General features: G+C 37.6%; 1 protein-coding gene across 6 annotated transcripts in view; it reads right to left on the reverse strand.

The window, feature by feature from the left end:
- TENM3 (teneurin transmembrane protein 3) overlaps positions 1–26,566 on the reverse strand; it is a 321,566-nt gene that overhangs the window by 134,777 nt on the left and 160,223 nt on the right. For 5 of the 6 annotated variants that reach the window (XM_059817992.1, XM_059817991.1, XM_059817990.1 and 2 more), the window contains one exon: positions 5,379–5,616. In XM_059817992.1, the coding sequence (XP_059673975.1) occupies positions 5,379–5,616 (238 nt within the window). Of the gene's footprint in view, positions 1–256; positions 350–5,378; positions 5,617–26,566 lie in introns of all 6 variants that reach the window. The other variant, XM_059817987.1, reaches the window with a different exon arrangement.

Consider the following 26,566-nt stretch of genomic DNA (forward strand, 5'->3'; position numbering starts at 1 on the left):
GAATTAATACAACCTCAGCTGCACTCTTACTTTCTTAAGTGAAATCAGACAAGATTTGGCAGTCTAAGTTTACCATTTTGATTTTCCATGAGTCAGTATGAAAGATTACTTAAAGTATAATTTTAAAAAAAATCACATATAAAGATGAGGAAGTCTGTTCCAGATGTTTTTGACTATTGTAACTGAAATTTTTTAAAATCACGTTTTGTCTTCTGTGTCAACAGTTAGCATCATGCAAACACTTAGAGTCACATACCCATAACTGCTATCGTGATATGTTGGAGAAAACACATCCATCTCTATAAGGTTGTCATGACCATTTGCAAGGACTGCTTGATTTCCTAATTCTCTATACACAAAGATACAAAAAGATGAAATTAGAGTGGCAATTTCAAATTAAAGAATGGGATGATCCCACAAAAAGAAAAGACTCACTCTGTTGCATAACTTTCTTTTTTCACAGATGTACAAAACTGCAACTGCATTTTGAATGCGGGATTTATCGGCCTTCCATGATGTCCTCTGAACTACATGCTGGATTGTAAGTGGAAGACATGGTGTTACAAGGCTACCATTAGGTGGGCACTACCCTTTGGTGATCCCTTATTTATGGGCAAATCCTTAAATAAAATCCCTGGCTGCTGCCTGTGGTAAGACAGGCTTAACTGGCCTAAGGACTGAACAGCACGTAGTGGGGGATGTTGTTTACTTGATGAGGCTGGAGCAGAGATGAAATAATAAAAGTGAACTGACACTATTAAAAGACAGTCTCTTGCTGGCTATCTGGCACAACCAGTCAGACAGCAAATATGCAGAGGGCTGGCTACCAGAGTGAGTGGAGATTTCATGTTCTACAAATGACACTGCATAGCAGCAGGGGAGGGAAGGGAAGGACCACAGACTCTGGCTCTCTCAGGGAATGGCGAGAAAATGAAGGGGGAGAAAAAAAGATAGGCACTATTATTTTGTTTAGAACCACGTATTTCTTTTGTCCTATTTAAACCAGGAAAAAATTAGTTTTGGAAAAAAAATTTGGGTCCGTGCTTGCTTCAATGACTGCCTATCTTTGAAGAGGGGAATGATAAACTCAAGGAATACTGTGCAAATACTACTGAATTCTGGACTATCAGTGCTTGCCTAAGAGACAGGGGATGAAATACACAGTGTGGTCAAATTCCAAGTATTCATGGTGACAGCAAGGAATTTTTGAGCAGGAAGGATGCCAGAGAGATCAAGCAAAAATCTAAAGTAAGACACTGTTCACACCAAAGGAAGCTTATAAGCATATGGGCCCAGTGCGCTAGGATTCAAACACAGATGCTTGGTGAGCACCCAACTGCATGAGAATGTCAAAAGAAAACAGAACTTTTTTATTCAACTTTAGTCTTTGAAAACAATACTGCTTGTTTGATTTAATGAACATGTCTAACACGTGTATATACTGACCCCATAATTATGGCATGTCAATCTTTAAAAATGCATTCATGCTGTCAGCAATCTAAGTAGGGTCCTGTTCCCTCCACTTGCAGACCAGCAATGTGGCATGCCCACAGTGATAAACAGGGTCTTCAGAAGAGCAGGACTTGAACTCCATCCCCAGTTTCTGCCTTTATTTTGTACCATGCCTTCTCAATATAAGTTAACATGTCTAATCAAGTCCATGTGTGAAAACCTGGAAGAGTTACAGAATGGAACAATTTTGAATTTGATTAAACCAGGCACTGTTTTAGTGGATGGAATGCGTAAAATAGCTGCTTTGAGCAGACTTCAACCTCCAGCAACACTGTGCTTTTGCAGACAATCAGTCAGCCTCTACACAAATTGATTTAAGACTTCCCTGGAAACTATCAACACCCTTTCCACACCTTAATCAATACTGAAGGCGCTAGGTTTATTGGCAATCCACCCCAATAAAGACATATGGGTATGTTCATCACACTTTAGGAGTTTCTGAAATCTTTGCAGTCTAAAAGAAGTTTGGATCAAGCTTGCAGAATGGTTTTGAACTAACACATTCTAGGAATTGTTTTGTCTGTACCACTTCTGAGGTGTTCTAGTACTTTAATTAAATCCTTCAAAATGCTGAAATATTTTCCGGCCATCAAGTACTTCTTCAACCAGTTCCCTTTTTCTTCTCGGTAAAATTAGTAGGTAAGTAACTGAATACAGTAATATTCCTACCCACTCTATTTTTAAGTTCGGGGTAAGAGAAGACTGAGCAATATCAGTACACATGATGAAAAACATCTTAGTTTCTTGGTTAGTTTCTATAAAAAATTCACAGTCCATCATACAAAACACAGCCATCTTTCAAAAAATGAGGTATTTTACACAGCAAATCAAGTAAGAAAAAGCAAAGCTCTTCTTTGATTCACAGACATGTTAGCATGGATTCTGAATAAAGTTATATAATATTCTCAGAGATTTATTCCTTGACTGGAATATGTAAATTTCCCCTTGCTGACAAATTTATCTTAGACATTCAATGCCTAAAATTAATGAAATACTGCCTGAGAAATGCACTAAGAGATGCTACCAGCTAACTTTTATCAACAAATTTACAAATTCTAACATACTTTTCCTCAGCACATCTCTAACATACATAATTGATTGTGCACTAGAAAAATTCTGCACATTCAAATATTTAACAGAGAAAGAGTTTAAAGAAGTGATTTACTAAGTATTTTTAAACATCAGTAATTTAGATCCTACTGGAATGCAAAGCCATGAGAATGTAACTAATGATCCTGGTGCTCAAGAACTCATTACTAAAACTAGTAGGTGAATAAAAACTTAAAGACCAATGATAATAAAAGATCTACTAATATTTAATTACTTAATCATCATTTATAGTATTCAGATACCTGACACGTAGTCATGCATTTGCATGATTTTGGCCATCCAACCAGTAATTCAAAGAACAAAATGGGAAGTTATTCAATATAGTCCTGCTTTTTTATTTCGTCAAAAGTTAATATTGTTCTATGATGCTGGCTTCACCAACGGATCTATTGCTTCTACAGCTGAACCTAAGTTGCAGCAGGTTGGAGAAGATCATTAAATGTCCAACGAAAAGGTCCTGCAGTCCGCAGGAGATCAGAGGAAGTCTGCAGGAAATATTTTCTTACTGTCTTGCTTTTTTTTTTTTAAATGTAGATTTTACTGAGCCCCAATAGAGTGCAGACAATTTCTGCCACTGCTCAGTAATCTCACTGTCATTCAAAGATGGCATCGAAGATGAAAGAAGCACTCGTGTAATCCAAGTTATAGTTTTAGGCCCTCATAAAATTTTAAGCGAAGAGTCTTTTTATATTTAAAAAAACGTAAATTGGAATTTCTGTGGGACGTTACTAATCTGTCACCTCATAGTTCATCCATTTAACCAGTAACAGCAATGCTTTACACAAAAGTATTAACTCTACATAGAGCCAAACTGCAGAATATTCTATTAAATATACAGCTGAATCCAATGTTATGAAATACATATTTCGAAGTCACTTTCATTACTCCTGCAAAACGATAGGGACTAAAACCTCCCTCAGGCTTTGCAAATACATCCCTCTCACCTATATGCACTTACACAAAAACAGCCTATTCACTATCCAGCTACACATGACAGCAAGTTGTATGTCATTTTTATGCCAGTCATCACCAATATGAGCCTACAGAGATAAAAAGATAGCTATGTATATATGCTGACGTTCACATTCTGTATCTCTAAATGGCCGTCATGTAAGTCAGATAAAAAAGAGGGGGGGGAAAAAAAAGCTGACTATGGGCCTAAGCTAAAATATTGCCAAAGATGAAATAAACTTTCTTTCAGGCTGAGAAAAGGATAAAGGAAGAGACCTATCATCAAGTTGTTAATATAGTTGATACTGACCCTAAGAATCACGCTCAGTAAGGAACCTTAACCAAAAAGGGAAAAATCAATGACAAATAAGATGGGTTCTTCACCTCTAGAGTTCCAACCAAGTGAGACTATTGGAGAAACTACAGTAGGGCTCTGTCAGTTTTTATGTGAAATTTTCACATTTCAGCTCATTTACAAGTGTTCAAAACTTGAACACTCAAATACCCTTAGCTTTTCATCACGAACATTTAAAAGATGAAAAGACTCTAGTCAACAAAAAATATTTACTCCAGGTTGGACATGGTACTCTCATTTAAGCCCTATGTCTTTTTCTTTATAAACACAAGAAAAGAAGTAGATATCAAAGACAAGTCTACTGAAAATTAACCAGTGTCCGGAAAATGTCAACCACCTTATTCCCACTACAAACTTATTTGTTCTATAAGAAAACTCTTTCTTAATGCACTAAATTGTCTGAGTATGATGACGAAATCCCTTTAGTGGAATCCTATTCCATAGTGTCTATGTCGCATAAGCAATACGGGAGGGTCCAAGAAAACTAAGAAAAGGAACAGCCATTCCCAACAGCCTGACAGAAGAATTGCCTGAAACATCTATGGGGACAAAACTACCTAAGAGAGAATCTTAAGGTCATGTATGTTTTAAATTAGTCAAAATCAGCTGGACTATTCTTATTTCACTACAAAACACAATTTAAAGGGATTCAAAGAATGAACTCAAGGGATTTCATAAACATTTTCAATAATTACTGTCAGCTCCAATATAGTTATAAATGCTCAGTTTGGTGACTAAATTGGAATATTATGCCTTTTGTTAATAAAAAATTAGTGCTGATTGAGTGTTACATGAGTATTAATTAATCACTGTAGGTAAATTCAGCTCTGTGCCAGTAAGGCCTACAAAATTTTTTTACAGCTCATTCTGCTTCATACATCATTCTGCATCTAAAGAAGCTAGTGTCACCCTTTATATTAGCTGCTTCTTTCCTAAAGCCAGTTATCAACTCTAAAACACGAAAAAGAATGAGGACAAATTTATCATTATACCAGAACTAAGTGACTTCCTTTGTCTCACCAAATCCTAGGTAAGTTTAATAAACACCTAGCCTCACATGGGTATTTCTTTAAAGGGACCAAGTACAAGAATTAAAAAGTATTACTGAAAGCTCCTTGACAATCGATCTGTATGGCAGTATATATTTGATACATAACATAACTAGCAAGCAAGGCAAGAAATTTCTTCAAACAGTCAAAAGTCACAGATTATGAACAGAATGGAAAATGCTTGTCTGGAAAAATTAATATACTCTCTGAGTCCAATTACTCTGCAATACGCATTGTAAGGCAAAAGAGTGTCATTGTGGATTTTAGAGATTTTTTTAGTACTGAAAAGTTTTCAGTTTTGTTTGCTGAATGAGGGGAAGCATTAGCTGCTGGTCATCTTTCATCAAGTTAAATGTTTTCTGTAGAAGTGCCACAGTCTGTAGTAGTACCTAAGTAATTACCTGCTTTCCAGTGGCGCATTACTGCCAAGGACCCAGCTGTCCTGCAGCTGGACTGACTCAGGTGTGGTTTGCAGCTCGGCGGGCAAAGCAGCCGGCGGGGCCGGACTCTGATTCCTCCTATTTGTCAGTGAGTTTCTGTTAAGTGAGGTGATGGATGGGTGATGCTGTGCTGAATGTTGCTTGTGAGAAGGTGGCAAAGGCTGCAGGGTCGACTGGCCTTGGTTATTTGGAGGTTGTTCTAAGAAGAAAGAAAATTAAAGTTCGTTACATACCATCTTAGCAGTTGCTACAACCAAAGCAGAATGAGAAATTCAACATAATCCTATCATCTAATATATTTGCGTATTATTCTATTAGCAGACATTCAGTGACATTCTCTAAGAGCAAGTTTACCCTTGATACTCCAAATTCTAATTAATATACAACAGATGGTAAAATTGCTTTTGGTTTTAATTTGTTTCAGTCTTTTTTTTAATCTGGTTTTATTAACACCTACAGAAAATAGCATCTGACAGATCCCCTAATGTGCCTTTAGATTTCGGCTTTTTTTAACAAACCAACCCTGAAATTAAATGGATAATTTCAGTAGAACACAAAGGTTTTCAAAATGCATATAATCCCTATTATTATTTAATGGAGTTTTTTAAGCTTTATTTAACTGCAATAAATTATTACAAGCCAGTTGCTAAACAGCAGTAGACTACTCTAGTTTAGTGCATTTCAAATAAGGCAGATCTGCACTATGATCTGCTAATAGATGCTAAGTATTCTTTAGCAGAAGGTCACTCTGTGAAGCAGATGTTGCTTCATGGATATTTAACAGACTGAATCACATCTGATTACAACGTCAGAAGACTCATATACTTAATGACCGTCACATCCATTAGAACACACACAGAACAGACTTTCCAATTTCACACTATGCAATATAACTACAGTTTGGAGTAACTCACAGGTGATCAGAGAATCAGGCCATCAAAACAAAAGGAAATATTTTTTGACTTAACCAAAGCACATAACACCCATGAATCTTAAAACCAAAACCTCAAAACAGCACAACCCACAATCAAATACTTCCATCAATGTTAGGTTTTAACAATTTGTTCTGTAAAATCAGTAGTAAATAAGCCATAAATAGAAGACAAACCTTGCCATGTAACACAATGAACACAAAATTATAAAAACCTCAAGACACTTAATTTATCATGATATAGCAACGACTGATGACACTTAAAAATGTAACACTTAACAATACGTAATTCAAATCGCAATCTATTTCCTGAACTAATGTAGTAGAACATACTTAATAATATAAATGCAAGTCTTAAGCAGAGCAGAAGATACAGGGCCTGCACTTTGCTCACAGTGTAAATGCTTTCATGTAGTTTTAAAATTAGTTGTTTGATCTTCACAAACAATTCTCTGTTTGGAACTGGTTATAACGGCAAATTTTTACAAACCCAATAACACTACCTCGGTACAGAGAACACAGGAGAAGTATTTCTGTTGAAACAGATGTTTCCAATAACTTACAGGTGACTACTATAAAAATAACTCAACATTGAGTCATTTCTCATGTCGTGAACATAAGAAAATTTGAGAATGTTAAGGAATAGAGGTGCTAAGCTTAAACAGAAAATCCAGCCTTTGGAATAATTTCCTTTTCAAGAACCCCATTCCCCTTTCCAGTCACCTTGTGTGGTCAGTACAACTTTTGTCACAAATAACAGCAATGCTGACTCTGCCATTAAAATAATGACAGCATTTACATTGCCAGTAAGGTTTTCAACACCCAATCCCTAATACATTAATGAAAAATTACCTTCCAGGAAGGATACAACTGATAAGCTTTGTCTTTACCAACACCAACACAAAGGGTGTCACTGCATGTGATTACAACCCGTATCAAGGGCTTCAAGCCACATTTCAACAGGATAGCTAAAGGAAAGTTAAAAGCTAAAGGAAAGACTAACACTAGCAAGGACTTTTTTCCCATGTCTACTTAAAATTTTATCTGATTTAGATTACAAGCTATTTATCGGCTGGCACAGAATTAACTGTGGTCCTATATTTTATAATATATAGGTGTATGTGTATATATAAATAATATGTGCACATGTGTGCAAATATTTCCATGTATACATATGTGCATACATGTATAAATGTTTAATTACACAACAGAAAAAATTACAAGTGAAATTAAATCATTTTCATTATTTTTAATCAGATAAATTACTTAATCAAAACTGTCCTAAGGACCTGAGTTTTGTCTTTGTTATTCCCTTTTTTGACTCCCCTACCTGCCTAGCCTTGTTGAAGAGTGTTGCCATAATCAGTGCAACACCGTCTTCCTCTGCAGCTCCTACTGGCTGAAACACTATTCTGTCATGCCTCTTCTTCATTAATTTGTCTTTTCATTTAAAATCTCAGCTGAAAATCACTCTTTTGATTTACCATTTTTAGTGCTAAAGATCTTGCACCATCCTCTGCTGAAGACAAAGCAGAGAATAAAATAATGTTGTTCTCTTGCACAAAGGAGGGTGTGAGTAAGGGGACTATGCTAGGCCAGCAGGCTTGTCTCAGGTAGACGTCAGACCTTCCCACATACTCTACCAGCGAGGAAGAGGGATAGTAAAGGCTCTGTAAAGTACATTTATGCACTCCCCAAATAAATGCATAGATATAGCAAGGCCACCGATAACATGCTGGAGGAGTGAAATTGTATTCCTCAGCCCACAGGCTGGCTACTCAGGCCACTGTTTGGGATTTAGATTATTCCCCCAAAAATTTACTATGAACCTACAAACCCCTTCTGCTATCTAATGTATAAACGTTACTGACACTAAAACTACAGAGTAACATATAAAATAAATTAAGAGTTGTGGGATGAACTTGTAACCATAAGGTGCAGGCTAGAAGCAAGTGCAACTTCACAAAGATCACAGGTCCTCAGAGCCCACTGTCTTGCTCCATAGGATGCTGCCAGGTGATAGTTTATAGTGTCCAAGGGTGACTTCAATTCGCAGGGAATCTACAGCCTCCACAGAATCAGAAACGTCTGAAAAATCTGGAATGATTTATTCCTCTTCCTATTGTGCAAGAGCTACAAGTAGAATTGAGCCTAACAAGATTAGATTTTCCATAAATCAATGGAGCTAAAATCTATGTTCCTCTAAATTTCCTCAGTCTTATATTGTCATTCTGAATCAGAGATCACTGAGGACTGCTCTTTCGATCTTTTCTTCAACCTGCCAGATTTCCTGAATCCACAGTTCTGATTGCCACGCAATTTCTAACAGAAGCTTCAATCTTGCACCACTGATTGGTGAGGAAGATAAAATCATCACAACAGTCATGTTTTGAATGCTGTTCTTAAGCTAGAGCCAGATTCCCTTTTTTAACGCCTCTTTTAAGGAGTTAATAGCTAAAGAACAGCTTTCAGTATTACTGTGACTTTCACACAAAGCTATCAGTCTTACATAGTAACTAAGCCTCTCGATATCCCTGTGACACTATGAAAATATTCTCATTGCACATGCAGGGAACCTGAGGCGTATATGTTAAGTGACTCACACCAGTCTCCTGAGAAATCAGCATCACAGCCAGAAAAACACTGGTTTTTTGCTTTTCATAATTAAGGAATTGATAAAGACAGTGGAAGCTCCATGACACAGATACGTACTTCATGAGCTCTGCAACACTGGAGACTACTCCTGGTGAAAATACTCCTTCATGTGCCACAATGGCCAGTATCGAGACCCTGTAAGTCCTCCTTCCTCTCTATCAATCAGCTTGTTGGAAAACGGGAATCCTAGAGGGAAACAGTTCTTCCCTTGGTTAATGAAAAGACTAGCTGCCCTACGATTTGGCCAGGGCCCTCACAACAAACCACTTATTAGAAATTTCCTTCTTACAGACTATCAGGAAGACGACAGAGCATTCAAATCTGATAAAGTGCAATTGTGTTGAAATACTTTAAAGCTATTGCAGAAAGCTACAGTTGCTTTGCTTTAAATTGGATTTTAAATGCTATCCTAATTGATTTAATTTAAATGAGAAGTCTGGTTTACACTAAAAATAAGCAGGTATGGGTATAGGTGGGCTTATGTCTAAAAATGGTAAGTTTTAATTAAAACTTTCTTGTTCGGTCTAGACCTTAATGACTGTAGAGCAATCCTATTCATCTTAAAGAGAAGATTTCTGCAGCAAGAAGCAAATGCGAATTGGCACAGCAACCAGCCTGTGCATTCAAGTTGTTCAGGTGCAACAAAAAAAGGCCCGCATTTTTGAGCCATTTGCTGCATAAGTCACCATCAGATAATTATGCATGCGAACATATGTACAGAACTCGGAAAAGTCACAGGAAATCGGGTAGAAAGTTGTTTTACTACAGTTCTATGAATTTTTCAAAACATATTTAAATTGTTATTTACCCTAGGGAACCAGAGTGAAGCAAAGCAGCCTTTTCAATTGTAGAGGTAAATTATATGCACTCTGTAGCCTTTCACAAAACCTTTTTCTCTGTTCTTTTTCAAAAAGTAATTTACATTTAATTAATTTTATCATTTAATTGTTACAGAATTTGAACAGCATATGAAAGAACACAGAAAAACGCATACGTGAAAGTTAAAAAGTAAGGAAAGAGACATTTACGATAACTACTGCCATTTGGGGCAAAGGGGTTAATTCAGAAGGAGAAAACCAGACCAAGTATCCATGAAAAAAAGCAACTTGTTGCACATTTTGTGTGATAGCCTTTCTGTAACAGACAGATCACTGAGACCTGTCAGCGAGCTACTCATCTAGGAAAAAGAGGTGATTTCCATTTGATAAGGATTAGGCTTTTTAATAGTGTATAATTAACGTTAACGTTGAGTTTCCATGACAAACACAAAAGCGAAGACTTCCATTCTGCTATAAACATTTCAAATGTGAACATAACGTAATTCAATACCTATGTCTGAGAGCGTCTTAACTCTTTCTAGTCAGTTTGCTCATTTTTTCCTCTCTCTTTAGAGGAGTCTCTGCGTGGTAAAGCAAATATCCACAATATATACCAGAAGTAAGCAGATGGAGTAGACTGAATGTTTTAGAAAACTGGTAACAAAAAAGATAACCTTTCATTTCCAGGTCACTGGTCTCTGGTCTGCTAGCCCCTGATTGCTAGCAGTCAAAAGTAATTTCCATAAGAACTGGTTTGATTTCCTCAATAAAACACTGATGGACTTGAAATTTTACCTAATTGACACATGCACATATGTCCAAGAATACTGTAAGCAGAAATGGGATTTACTTTGGAAACCCCTGCAGATTGAAAAGAGTGGCTATTATGATTTAATTATTCCTAGAGCTCCCAAAAGATCTCTTTTTTATAAGTCTCTGCTTACAGAGGGGTAAGACAGGCTACCTGCACCACCATGGCCAGGGCTTCAGTGATTCCGCAGGCAACTAAAACCATTCATTCCCCCAGTCTCTGGTCTGGGAGCACCTTTCGTAAGAAGCTGTATTTAATTAATGAAAACAAAAAGAAGGTTATGGTTTTAGAGAAAAATTGTGTATTTAAGCGTTCATTTGTAATTTGGCGGATCTGTCTGCCTAATTACAGAACCACTGCTTCAGTGGTTCTGCCAAGGTGTGCAAGACTCTAAGTTTCCTTTCTGATCATTTATTACAAGCCGTAGTGGCAATCCAAGATAATTTGCTGTATCTGCTCACTTTGTAGGTAATCCCAAGTATTTGTTTAATCTTATCCATGTCCAAATTGGCGCTGTCCTGCCAACTGCTTTAAGGATCCAAACCACACACTCAACCCATGGAATGAGGTGACACAGTGCCTACCACCACAGGAGAGCCCTTTCACTCTGATTTGTAGTCAGCCTGCAGTATCCTTTTTTGCTTACTTCACCATTAACGGACATACAGATGGAAACAGAATTAACCCACAGCCGCTGCTGCTGCTGACTTTCTGTTGAAGCACTGTGTGCTTCTCAGCTAGCTACGTGGTAACAAGAATGCGGAGAAGTGACAAGGACACTTTGATCAAGATATGCATCTTGTGTGTGCATGCTATTATAATATAAAATGGGAAAAAGTCATACAAGTAGCTTGATCAAAGTGGGCCAATGTTTGTTTCCCCATCAGTACACTACCTGTAGGGTCTGACAACCTAACAAACTACCCAGGAGTGAGAAACTATCAACGAATTTAATGGAAGGATATGCTTTCAAAGATTGCGTTGCCTTGCTTATGCATCCTAAATTTGGAAGAAATTATAAAGAAAACCTGAATTTTGTTATTCACATTACACATTTTTCTTTAATCGCAACATTATTTTACTTTTTAAAGAGAAATAAAGACTTCTGCTGTGTAAGGGAAGAAAGACTTATTTGACTGTGGAGAAACTCGAAATGGTCTCACGGTGCATACGTGGTAAATGTCTTTCTAAGATCTACAAGGTGACAAGGGGAGAGAAGTAGCTGGAGCTTCCTGGAGGGCAGTAGGATAGTCTCTAACACGTAACACTGATATTTTAAACCATAAAGTACATGTTGATAATTTCCTATACCCTAAACATAAGGAAGCTGTTCTTTAGCAGTAAAATATATGCTGGAAGACAAAGAAAGAAGTCATGCACAAAAAATGCAATCTTTAGGAACCGAAGAAAAAATATTTTTTCCAATGCCATCCAGTTGTGTCTTCCGCATGTGCTATCTACAAGACTGTTACTGCAGGTTAAAGGTACACCTTTAACTTTGTCTTTCCATTTCACATCCATTTAGCAAAGTATTTCCCCTCAACAACTTCATACTGATAGTATCTGAGCATGCTCAGCTCTCAGTTCTCCATAATGTTTTAGAAATCTTACTGCAGCAAACAGAAACCAACAGTTACTAACAATCTTTTCACAATAACTTTGTAAAGTATATGAACTGAACTTTAAACTTACTTGAAAGGCAGAATTTTTTGTCCCTGGTGTTTTTGGAATAAACAAGCTAAAAAGCTCCATACCCTATATGATATGTGACCCTGCGAAGATAGATAAAATAACTTCCTATTTTATGGCATTTACTTTGAAAATCTGATTAAGATAGATGTCTCTAGTTCACAATTCTTCAATGTCATGTTGTCGTAGTTCCCATCAGCAAGATGCTTTAAAGGCTTTCGATTAATATTGCATGCCAGAACTGAAATTACATCCTTTGTCGTTCAGTTCTTAATGGTGCAAGTGATATCTATCAAGTAGTGTTTTATGAAGCATGTGTGATTTTTATCACAGGCTGTTTTCACAAATCTTCTTCAGGTTTCATAAGGACTGTTCATGGTTCACAACAAATATGCCCTGCATTCAAAATCATGCCAATTCTCAAATGCAAAATAAAACTTGGATTTTTCAGTGAGGTTTATCAATAGAACAAAAACTCTTCCTTAATTTAAATCTGTATATAAACATCTTAATTAGCAATGCAAAAATATTACTGTAAGCCCCTCAAGTCTGCATGAGAACTATATAGTAAAAAACCCCAAACAACAACAACAAATGTAATAATGTATTAGTTTCACAAGTAACAGGCTATGTTTGCCAAATCTTGCAAGTGCCTTAATTTTTAAAATGGAGGTGATGCACAGATAAATCAGAAGATGCAACATTCCCCCGTAATCCAAGTACAACAGACATTTTCATTTGCAGCATCCATCTTTGTAAAACAAGATGCATATAGTTAAAACTTCTTCAATTTACTGGAAACCAGATAGTTAGGGGCAGTTGAGAAGGAATCTTAGGGTTGGTTATTTTTGGTCAACCTGCTGTTGAAACAAAGACATGCAATGTCAATAAAACTTAAGTCTTAGAGGACACATGAACAGAACATATATTTTAAATATTTTTTTGCCCAAAGACATAAAGAGCTTTCTCTTGATACCTAACAGAGTAAGGCAAATACACTGCGGGAGGAAATACTGCCCATTGAGAAGAATGCGGGCGGTTCTTCCACAGATGGTGGTGAAAGGAAAAATCGGAAGATTTACTTCTGAAAGGTTTATTAAATGTTGTTTCCACTCTCTGTTGTTCACTGTAGGAACTGAACCAACTTGCTTTTAAAACATTTTCTCCATTAGCTGGAATCGATTCTCAAAGCATTGCAACATATCCACCTCCAGCCTGCAACCGCTCCATTAACCCCTTCAATATATACGTAACATGCAGTCAATATTACAGCAGGCAAAATCTGTTTAATTTAAATACCATATAATGATACATGCCTTCTTGTCCATGGTACCATATAAGAGACCGGCTAATGGCAGATAGGTACAAAAGCATATGGGGTGAAAGAGGTCAGGTTGGGAGAACAAATTCACCTGGATCAAGGAAAACCAATGATGATGCTGTCATCCACAAGGCAGACATTTTAAGTAACAAAGTAAACTGAAACTTTGCAGGTTTTTGACTGAGTTGAGGAGGGCTTAATCACCTTATGAAAGCTGAAACAGAGATAAATATTTCAGCTTCAGTGAAAAAACCTATAGTGGAACGAGTTCAGCAAACAACCTTCCTAATAGCAGCCTCTTTATCCCTCGAGGGATTTAAAAAGAAAGATGAAAAAAGAAAGTACACTGCTAAAGTAAATTGAAATTTAACCTGCTGGGGTAACATACTTATGATCTTGCTTTACAAGAAAAAGAAATAAAAAAGGTAACATAAAACGCATGATGGCAACTATGCACGCAGAATGAACTAGAAGCAACAGTGTACTTACAATCCTGCTGTCATATTACGCAAACACCATCTCCTTCCACCCCAGGCTAATCCACACGGTAGTTAGCAGGGATTCTAACAGACATTATGTCTATTCTCTTTTTAGGACCTGAGGTCTGTGAAACCAAACAAAACCCTCCAATGGTAAAATGTCATTGACTTACTTCCAACAATTTACCTGGAGATCAAACTGGGAAAAGATGCTATCACACAGTGAGAAATGACAAAAGCTTGCTCACTTGAGACACAAAAATGACATTCAGCTTACATTATGCAGAGATTCAAAATATAATAATGCAACCTTTCGTGGTGCCTTCCCTGCAGTGGGATTCAGATGTTTTGCAGGACTGTGGGCTCAGGTTTTTCTCCCCAGGGGTTAGCAGTTTCCCAGAGCAATACTCCCTGGGCCTGGGAATCACCAAGCCCATAGGCTTCACTTAAAGTCACACTTGTTTCTGTTCTAAGTAGACTTTTCTGCATCTTCATAAATCAGATCACCCTTCTTCCTTGTTTAGAGTCAGAAGTGATAAAGTTATGCAATTATTGCTAGCTTCAGATAATCTTCTTTGCTGATAACTCATGGACATCAGTGGAGAAATACGTTTTGAGTTCACAAATTGAAGGCTAGCTTTTTAACCAGAGAATTCAGGTTTTCATTGAAAGAAAACAAAACATGAAACAAAAATGGAGAAGTCCAGCTGAAGGACTTTGTAGGGGGAGGAAAAATTCAGCTTTCCAAAATGCTGACAGGGGACTGGAATTGATTTGAAAAATCTTTGAGTACATAGCCAAAACCTGCCTGTAAGACACAGTTAAAATGACGTGGAGTATCCCATTTCCTGCTTTGCTCATCCAGCACTTTATGTTTATACCAAATGCAGATAGCCACCTAATTTTGACTGTAAAAATTGTGATTTATAAATAAATGTTACGAAAAAGAAGTACCATGCTTCAGCTGTAAGCTAAGTTCTATAATCCTGATTCAGGCAAAATGACAGTGTGTTAATATATATACTCATTTCATACCACATGTTTAACTGGAGTGTAGTATGGATTGCGAAGTTTGATGTACGACTTCTTGATAGATTTCCTAGCATTTTCAAGTGTTAGATAATTTTGGTTCCTATCCAAAATCATTAATCCAAAGTGACCTACGACTGTATGTTTTTCTTTGTCTTCCGATTTTATTTCTTAACACTACCAAGAAAAACAATTTGCCAAAGCTATTTACTTCAGAAGCACAGTTACTACTGTACAGGTTAAAAACCCCCAAACTTTCAAAACCTTTAACCTGAAAAAATACACTCACAAGTCATGATTATGTAATGCTTACAGCTGACACAACCAGTGCTGCAAAAAACTGCCTTTCTTCCCAATATATAAAATGGGATCTAAAGGCTCTTTTACTACTTACTAAACCTGACTTTTACTGACATATGGCTGACATTCAGGAAGAAGGAGCAAACCACCAGATTTTCTCAATTCCAAGAGCCTGGGGGAAAATTCTTTACTAATTAAGTCAACTGAATTTTTGTCATGGACTTGTTAAGGTTAATGGCACCTCTTGAACATTTTGTAAATTTACAAATCCAAAAGCAGTTTTAAAGATCCCCAAATTAGTTCATTATAAGTGAAGAAATTCTTGACCAATTTCTGCATGTTCAGCCTTGTCTGGGAACACAAGGCCACACTAATAAACTCTGTGAAAGATAAGCTAGGAATGGCAAAAACACAATATAAAACTTCTAAGCACAAACAGGTGAGTTTGTTTCATCAGCTTTGAAAGAACTCAGATAAGAGGGATTCACGTTTTGCTTTGGAGGAAATGAAAAAGGAACAGGTGCAGTGAGATGAAAAGAAAACCATTGGGGAAAAAATGGTAGAATTGCACAGAAAAGAGGTTGAATGAATAATACACAGAGGAGACACAAAAGTGAACAGCTAAAAGAAAAATTCTAAGAAAAATGAGAAAGCATATATAATTTTATTAGAAAATCATAATAACCAAACTTTTATGGAAAACACAGAAGGAAGATGCTTACTCTACAGCCTTGATTTTTACAAAAGGAGTTTAATCCTGGCCTCTAGAGCTAAAGGTAAAAATTCTTATAGACTGCAGCTTGGGCCTTAGAGCAAGAGAGAAATAAAGCAGTAGGTCACCAGATAAATTTTTGTCTCCAAATGAATTAATTGATCTAGCTGTTATCAAGTATAAGAAATATGCAGATCCTGAAAGACAGGAAAAGAATAGGGAACCAAGCTTCCAAAATAGCTTTTAAATACTTTTTTCTCCTAACTGTGTCAGGGAAGAGAAATGCGTAAGAGGGGGAGGCCTCCACAAGAGCAAACTGAGGAACTATTGTTCTCTAATGACTTTAAATAAGCTTTTTAGGCTTACATGTGAATTAGAATTTTGCTCTTCCTCCTTAGGGTTAAAAAAAAACCCAACAACCACCTCTTGATTTCAGTAAGATACTATTCTATTCTAATGACAATCAAGCCTAGTTAGATATCAATCAAAAGAACAAATCCATTGCAAAAGATTTCTTAAAAGATGTTCTGGGTTTCCAGTAAAGCTGCTTCCCTTTTCAGAAGGAAGATAGAGTCATTAACCCTCAAATCAAACATGAACTTCGAATTGCTAAGAGTTGAAACAAAAACTACCTTTCAGTCCGACTGTCTCAGTTCATGTAATTTATCAACAAAACTCTCCCATATCTAGCACAGCGTTTGAAGTAAATCTATGATAATTTCAGAGGTATCAGCAGACACAGAGAGTGATTTAATTGGACATTTGTATGTGTTCACTATTTATTCTGCAAATGCTGTGAAGGACAGCAGTATGCTGAGCAGTTTAAACAGACTGTACTATAATTAATTATACTGAACAATTATGTCCAATAATAAACAAAAAGTTAGGGGGAAAATTCCAGAAATATTTTTTTAAAATATATAAACCACAGCAAATTGTGAAAATCAGTCTGTCTTAAATTTAAATTCCATATATATTTTCATAAATGACTGCAGGCTTTGCCTTTTTCTGTACATATTTTCATTATGTCCTGGTTGTGTTGCTGCTCCAAAGCTGTTTCCAGCAGGTGATCTTTCACATCAGTTTCTAGCTAAACTTTACAGCTTCTTGCCTGAACCAAGCTCCTTAAAAAGACATGGCTGATTCATGTCATAGTAAGCTCTTCCTTTTAATAACACTGCTGTAGTTCTAAGACAGACACTGACAGAACAGATAAAAGGTAGAGAAATCACAGCTCACAACTACACCCTTTGATTTAAGTAGCCAACTAGCTAGTATACACATAAAGACCCAAAACCAGCAGAGCTAAAATGTATGTTTTTGAAACAATGGCAGAAATACATAAATAAGCACAAAGTAAATCACCACCTCTATGCAGTGAAAAGTGATGAAATCTCCCATATACTGTTAGCAAATGCAAGCTGAATTCCACGATGCTCCTGCCTTCCAGGCAACTGCAGCAGCAAAAGAGACATTGCTGCTTCTTCTGGGGTAAGCAAAAGCTACATAAAATGATTCATTACAATTCTATGTCTTCCTGGCAGAATTACAAATTCTGCGTATTATTGTGTTCTTAAACAAAGATTGATCTGGAACCTCATAATTCTAATCTAATTTCTACACAAACAGAATTTGAGTTTCAAATCATTTAATGTGCAGAAAGTGTGTAAACTCCCTTTATACCTAACAGCTATCATTTCACCAGTAACAAATCTGGCAAAAGTGTTTCTTGCGAAGCTGGGACAGCACTTACAAAAACAGCTCACCACATAACACTGCTGATTTACAAAGCAAGCTATGCCACAGTCAAGGGGGACAAGATCTTACACAGACATACAGACAAAGGAGATCTGAATCACTGGAGTCCCTGGAAGCCTGCTGCCTTCTACTCGCAGGGAAACACCTCTCTATTTCTAGCATAATCTTGCCCCCTCCACCTGAACACATTTCCCTGGTCCACGTTCTGGTTAAACTATCATATGGAAAAATGCCTTTCTTTTTGTCTTCTGCTGTAACCCCAATGTTGGTGACAAGCAACCCGTGTGTGTGGGTGGTACGTGACTGCAAGGGAAACAGATGGTCTCAGGCTGAGAAGTCTGATACTTAACATGCTTTTATAACTACTACTGGGGGCTAAACCCAAACATTTCAGGAGGGAGGATTGTCTTGTGACAAGACTGTAGCAGAATAAGTCAGGAAATCACTTTTTTTATTCTCGGCACAGCCAGTGGCTTACGGCGTGATCACAAGCAAGCGAGAACCTTTGTGCATCCAGTGGTCTCGCTGCCAAAGCTGCTTAACGATACCTGCCAAGGAGCAGGGGGCTGCAGGAATCAATTACGTGCCCAACAGCTCTTCGTTGCTCTTGAAATGAAAGATGTTCTACAGGTTAAACTTGAACAGATATGGCAGAGGTGAGTAAAGGTCCTCTGCCCTCAGACTGAATTTACGATGAAGAGCACACAGTCCAACATGTTTGCGGAGAGCAGGAGGAAGGGTACACTTTGTGTTCTGCTGAGGGGTGACTCCACACCGCTGCCCAAGTGGGGAATAGGAGGGGATATTCAGAACATCAGATTTTTTCTGACATGGGTCAAGTATCCATCACTTTTCCACAGAGAGAGCCTGTGGGTGGGCAAGTGCATGCAACTCATTCCACCCGCTCCCTGCAGAACTCACTGCAGCCCAATTTCCCTAGTTCCACACAGGTGTAAGCGTGAAAATTTCAGGTGCACATCCTTCCCCAAGGTGCAAGGCTTCACAGGCTACATGCAGCGTTACAGGAGAACGTTCTGTCTCCACAAAGATAAACCAACGTCACAAACAAGGTAACATTTTCAGCAAAAGCTACTGGGTTGCTTTATAGTCTCAGATGAATTAAATCTATTAGAGAGATTCACACTTTGGAAATACACATCTAAAGAAAATAAATACAAAGAAACAGTGAAGACTTTGAGGTACATCAGATGCAAAAATTACCTCAGAAGCTGCAAACATGGTCAATTAGCAGCATTTCTGAAAGCTGAAAGTCTAAATAGCTGTCAGCAACTCCACTAGCAAGTGTAAGTTATTTACAACAGCAAGCAGACAGATTATTGAGATAACAGAAGCACTGATTAATTGTGTAGCCTAAACTGGCAATAAAAACAATGTAAAGCTCTGGATGTGTGAATATTTATTTTTAAATAGGTACATTTTGGTTCCAAGTTTTCCTCTTTTAGTTGTTTCCGTTTCATAATAATCATTGAATCAAATTGCTCTTTTAATTTTTTAGAACCTTTAAAAGTAAAAACCTGACTTTGTAGACAGCCTCAAAAAGACTTTTCAAATTTCTAAATACCAATGAGATACTTAACAGAGGCTAAGAGCTATTTTAGAGTTTGCTGCAACAGGTGCAAAATAACATGCTTGCATTAAGTATTCTTCCATAACAGCACAATCTTGAAGGCTAGATCCCAAAATATTTTATAGAACTCAGTAAAGTTTCGGTGAAGACCTTGTAATGAATTTTGCTAAGTATGGACTTCTTCATGGCATGTTACGTGTATTATACGCTCTTCTTTAGAGACAATTGTAAAATCTGATGAATTTTCACATTCAGCAATTTATATTTAGAACCTTTTCCAACGTAACAGGACTTCTTGAAAAAACAAGGAATAATTCCTCTTCAAAATACCTAAGCAACTACCAGCCAGACCTCAATATGCTGCAAGTCTAGACACAAGAAGAAACTTAAGCCCTCACCCCATGAAAGACAATGGATGTAATTGTTGTGGAATACAGCTGGCTGTGGTTGCTGGCATGCAAGAAGTCTACCCTTGGCCAACAGACAACTACATGGATGAACATGTTCTGGTTTTGACTAGCTCTCACGATAATCAGTCGGATCAGTGAAACTGGAAGGAACATATATAACAGGAAGAGACCTGCTGTGCCCCATGCTTCATTCAAGCTCAGAGACCTGACATAAATCTTTTTCATTGTTTCTTTCCAGTAGGACCCTTGTAGCTTCTTTAAGTAAATGCCAGTTGATTATTGCTTATCATGTCTCCAAAACATGAAGCTGCAGAAAAACATCACATCTGCTAGAGACATGATTCCTGCTTTACGACTGTTTATATTCAATCGTCACCCAAATGTAGGCCGTGGGGGCACTGCTGAATATTCCTCATACTAGGAGACTATAGATGAAACTCGTTTGCTCAGTCCATCAAAATAAGTGACTCATACACTGAAGTGAGAGATGATGGCAGCTCTTCTCCAGCAAATCCCGAGAAAGAAATCTGATGACTGATGTGCTGCTATTCATGCCAGTGTGGTTTTCTGTAACAGTTACATGTACAACTAATCTCGTGTCATTTTTCATAGTCCCAGCTGGTCAACTCATCAGGTTTGTGTACAACGGGATGTGTGAACCCCCCCGCACATGATAAACTCTCCAGATATTCCAAGTTGCATTTGTACATGATACAGATCTTTGCTGAACTTAGGCAAAGATGCTAGATTTACTCCCCCTAGAGTTAGCGCTCAGGTGTTTAATGGCCGGGGCTTTTGTTAATACCAGTAGTCTCAATAAGCTTTTTAATAGTTTCCTCTTCCTGATAAAACCAGAGGAATTCTGGTTACTGGTACACATACCACAAAAGACAATCCCAGTTGGTGTGTGTCTCTTCTAGATCAGAAAAAACTTTCACTAGACAGAGAGATGCATTTTGAGTCTTCTTTTGATTTGTGCACACAGAACAAGAGGGAATGGCAGACTAGTTTCTATACCGATGGGTTTGTCGCCACTTACAGAAAGTACCCTCAGCGTCTATCAATTAGTTGCTTATGGCTATTTCATTGAGGACTGAGACTAACCACATCCACCATTCTTCTACGGTATTTACTTACCTTTTTTGGTGGGGACACGGAAACACGTGCACACAAAAATCGTTACCAAGCAAATAAAAACTTACTTGAAAAGCAATCCTCAAGAAAGAATATTCAAGAAAGCTACTAGGTTGTCTCACTGCTATGACAGTAAGAAGGTCCCTCTCGACCCATGATTTCTTTTGCCCTTACATAGGAACACACTGAGGAGCATGCAGCTCTACGAAAGCCATCTACTCTTACAAAATAGAAGAATAATTCATGTTGTCTTTCATATTTGCAGCACTGTTACTGCTTTTGGAATATGAACGCTTTGCACTATACTCTAGGTATTTGTGTATATTCATACAAAATTACTGTTAATAAAAATATGTGTCAGAAGCAGTACATTTTAATATTACTTTATTAATATCTATTGTGACATGTCCTTGCTGTTTACTAGAACTCAAGTGAGAAGTTACTGTATGTGGTGTTGCCTGCGATAATTTACATCTCCCTAGGGATAAGGGTGCCAAGCTTTCTTCAAACCACTTATTCTTGCCACCAAAACTGAGCAATTACAGCTATGTCTCACACTTTGTCTTTTAAGGATGTGGCATGTTTATTACTTGCAAGAGGAAAATGACTCCTGCAATGATGTTTTAAAATCACTGGGTTCAGACAAAACCCAAAGTGCTGGCTACAAATGACAAACTTAAATTTGTATACAGTTCCTATCTCCATGGCATGTAAGCACAAAAGCCCCAGGCAGAAAAGTGTTCTTTTCTTGTTCTTTCTCTTAGCAGGACAGAGGTACTATGGAAATGTCAATAAACAGTTTGGAAAAGTTTCTACAAACATTTTGCTTCTGTATTAACAAATACTGGGTATTGACCTAGAAGTTATTATTTAAAATTCAATTGCAAATATAAGGTGCAACAATAAGTTGCAGTCTTCAGAAATACAAGAGTAGCTAATGAGAGCTTGTTTCAGACTTGTAACTTGTAAAATCATAAACTTAGTCCTGCATTGCACATGCCTAACACGTAAATGCAAAAATCACAGCAGCTTGGAAAAAGACCTCAAAACACTAAGAAAAAAACCAAAACTTCAATAACCAACTATGTGGATAAGCATAATTAGGGAATTTGACTTCAGCTGCAAAACAAAAATGTAACACTGAATGCATAAAGCTGTCCAGTAAAATATATTCATTGCATCAAATGAAGGATATGATAATTGCAAGTACTTTCCATAAATCTGAAAAGTAATGTAATAGAAAATAAACAGCCAATAAAATATGAACAATTTGGAAAAAAAATAATTCAAGCTATTACTTCTGAAACATAAAATTGTATTGGTCTCATTAATCAGTTCAGAGCGTTGTATTAATGAATGGAAATTACTTCCTTGTAAGGTATTTCTATTACAAGGTAGTTCTTCTATAGAGTCAATGTGTTTCCTTTCTACATACTAAGAAAACAACAAAAGAAAATATCTGTAATTAAAAAAATTAAAGGGATATACAGATTTGAAGGATTATAATACTAAATGTGAAAGCCACTCTGTTTTTTTTCCTTTTTTTTCATTTCTTTATGTGATTGATTGTAAATCTTAACCCAGGTAATTCACTTTGTTATGTTAAACAATAACTTATTGGACCATACATGTAATAATGATATACTGAACATATGCTTGAGACATACAATTGAGAAATTCCTAGACTGATAAACTGATAATATAATCACAAGCAATATTCTCATGAGTTTCTAAAATATGGTAGGGGATTAAAAAAGTTGGAAGTTATTTTCCTTGTGCTTTAAGAAAAGCAACTTAAATATTCCCCTCCTCCTCTTTTTTTTTTTTTTTAGAAATAATAGCCTCTAGGCAATGAAATCCCTTAAAAATGCAAACATCTGGGAAAGGAAAAAACAAAGCACAATGGCAAATGTGTAGAGACAACCACTCAGACATGTCAAAGATGTTTCTAGTAGCATACAAGAGAATTAAAAAACACTGAAGAAACAATGGTGAAGGATTTTTAAAAAAAAAAAAAAAGGTAGAAAAAAGACTGACAAGGGAAGGACAAAGGCACCCAAGAGAAACTTCTGCCCTAGGACATAAAAGCAGCAGCTATCCTGTTTTTGCAATTTGCTTCAAACAGCAATTGTGGTTTTTTTCTGACCACGTTCCAGGGTGCCTCAGAACTATACTGCCCATATTTTCTTTCCTTTAGAGTAGACTGGTCCCAACCACGCTACTAGAGCATTGGAAGAGATCCCGGAATCGGTTATCTATGCCACAGACATTCATCTGCTCCAAGTTATGATGCCAGCTAATTCCCTCTGACCACTCAAGCCCTTTGGAAACCACCAGCACAACCAGAGGGCTGCTTTGCAGGGCTACCATACTAGTGCTGGGAGGGTGTGTGGCTGAGGGCACTGTGTACCTCAGAGCAGATGGGAAGGCACGTCAGGACCACTCAGAGGCTGCTGGATGACTAGTTAGAGTGCTGGGAGCAGAACTATTGAATTAGATGCTGGGCAAAATTACTGAGCTTTCTCTGAGGAGATACATAGCTCCTCCAGTCCAGAAGGCCTCTCAGGTGTGATCTCACTTGCATGCAATGTGGGAGTCACCAAGGCAGTGGTGTGCATCTACACGTGGTATTTTTTTGTAAAAGCTTCCATGCACTAGATAAAATGCTGATTGTTTTTCCCAGCACATCTAAACTCGTTTTATCCATTTCCATCAATTAATCATTCATCTCACATCTAGGCATAAACTTGTCACCGCCACTGCAATCATATCCTGATGCCACTCTAATATTATGATCCTTCCACTTCTGCAAAAAGCAGTCTTTTACATACAATGATGCTGTTGAAGTCCTACTTGCTGACTGCCTGTCACCTCTTGAACAAAAATACTTTCTCTAATGGGACTACCTGAGCATGAAACACTACAGACACCACAGTTCCTAACACTGCTTTCAGTAATTCCTTTACATCATTAATCTCTTCAGAGAAATCTGCAATTCCAAACTTGACTTTTCCCTGTTAAAAATCTGACTTTTAAAATATCGTCTAATAACATGAGCAAAATTCTGGGTGGAAAAAAGTAAGATCCTTATTTCTAAAGCATATTAATTTCTATACCAATCATTAGCTTCAGCTTCTTAAAATCTAGCTGTTTGCACAATACTGTGCCTTATGAGCAGGAATACAAAACTGTATAAAGTGGAAATAAAAGAGAAGATGGTTGGGGAAAAGCACAAATCCAGATGTTAACTTTCTCACAGTGAGTGTAAAGAGCCACTTGATATCAAACTTACACATTAAAGACTGTGGCATTTTCAGGTTAAGTGGGAGTATCTCACTGAGAAGTCTGAAATCAGCTATTCTCTATAGCAAAAGTGGTCACACTTCTGGAAATTAGCGCCATTACTGGTACCAACATCTCCTTCATTTCTGCTTTTAATCCTCTTACAAGGATATTACGGTATCCAGGAATATCTCAGTTCCCTGGGGCAGGACAAGTAGCCCAGCACCCAAGAGGCTAAGATTATCCTGCACTGTTGCAACTACCTGAGACTGATACTTTTCTCTATCTTTATCTCCCATTGTCCCCGCTGCAACTGCAAATTCCCCCAATAACCACAACAGCCATCAAGAGAAAAGTCTGCTGGGGTTTTTTAATCAATTTTCATCCCTTCCAACAGCTTTCCTGCTGCAAGAGCATAAGTGGGATCAGAAGCAGGCAGGATGTTAGTTTTCATCCCCAATTATAAAGGAACTAGAGTTCTCACAAGCATTCATGTTTGTGTTTTTGCTGACCCTTCTACAGATGGCTGGAATGTTCTCAGAGCAGAAAAGAAGGGTTAAAGAAAATTCTGGATAGTAAGGGCTGTAATATGGATTAGAAGGATAATTTGTATTATTTGTTTTGAAAAACATACACACTGCATAGCATTTTATTCCTTTAATGTGAAGACACTAATATTAAAAAAGAAGTATGGCATGGCTATTTTAATTATGTAAAACTGTAATTGGCATTTATTGCCCAGGGCTTTAGAGGGATAGGAGCATGGGATGGAAAGCTGATTTTTTCATTAAATAGCTGCCCCAAGGCAGATACATTCTGAACAAAGCGCCTTTTCATGAGATATACCTGTCCCATGGAGAGAACAACAAAGGGAACGAGGAAGAGGAGGTAGGAAGCCTGAACAAGGAGAGAATGATATGAAAAGAGCCCATTAGAAAAGAGAAAAAAGGATAAAAGACCAAGTAGGAAGTGGGATGGAATGGCATGGTATGGCCTAAAAAAGGTTAAATGACTTAATCAATAAGAAAAAGAAGCCTTCAAAGGAGAGGGGGCAAAAAGAGGGAAAGGAGGAAATTAAAAGAGCACACCTAAAGGATGAGAAGGATTAAAACTAAGATGGAACAAGAGGGAAAAAACCCCCACAACTCTCAGAAGAATGGGAAGGAAAAGGCAAAAAAATCATGTCCATGCATACAGATGACTTCAGGGAGCAAAAGGCTTGTGCCTGTTTGCGTCTGTTGTATCATACATTTGATTACATAGCATTCCTCAGCACTTTTGACTGCTTAAGGAGCTTTAAAAAGATGAGTCAGCAGGGATGGAGGTAAGGGCAGAGGAGCCCAGGACAATCTCTACTTTCTCATCTACACTTACCTCTTCCCTGCTTTGCCTCAAGGTGGCTACCAGCAGCTAGGCTCAGAAAGTGCCCAGAAAGAACATCTCCCTGCCTATTTTTCCAAGATGAGGGGTGGTATCAGAAAAAACTGTCCCCTAATCAGTTGCATACGCTTCTGGTGGAGTCAGGGATTCATGCCTGCCTCTCTGTAAGAGTTCTGAACATTTGACAACACCAGAAATTGATATGGGGTGGCGGATGAGCAGTCTCAATTCTTCATTCATTTACTTTTCCACATGGGGGAACTGCACTTACGATGCCTGCTGACACTCCACGGCAGCAATCATAGAATCATAGAATCATTTAAGTTGGAAAAGACCTTTAAGATCATCAAGTCCAACCATAAACCTAACCCTGCTAAGTCCACACTTTCAAAAGGAAAATCGCAGGACTGCTCAACAATTTATTCTAGATTGCTTTGCAGCTGAAATATCAAGAGTTATCCAACAGAAACTCCACTGCCAAAAGGAGGTAGGCAAGTACTCCTGCCTTGCTCTTTCAGAACTTGCCTCCAACTCAAAATGAATTTTCCAAGCGTGAGACAAGACACCTGCGAACACTTAGAGCTGTCTCCTCAGGTACCATGTAGCAATGGAAACCATCATTCATACCATGCTAAACAATGAATACACCAAGAAAAAGGGATCTGGTTTTCTAGTGCTTTCTGTGGATTCAAAATTAGAGGCTTTGATGCATCACCACTTGGCATCGCTCGATCTCATAATCACCATTAACAAACAGATATGGCAAGGGGCAACTTCTTTCCCTCCAGAGATTCAGATCACATAATGGAAACAGCACACCATTTTACAATTATTAACCAACAAAGCAGCAGC

Source organism: Gavia stellata, chromosome 5 (genome assembly GCF_030936135.1).
Source record: "Gavia stellata isolate bGavSte3 chromosome 5, bGavSte3.hap2, whole genome shotgun sequence".
Taxonomy (NCBI): Eukaryota; Metazoa; Chordata; class Aves; order Gaviiformes; family Gaviidae; genus Gavia; species Gavia stellata.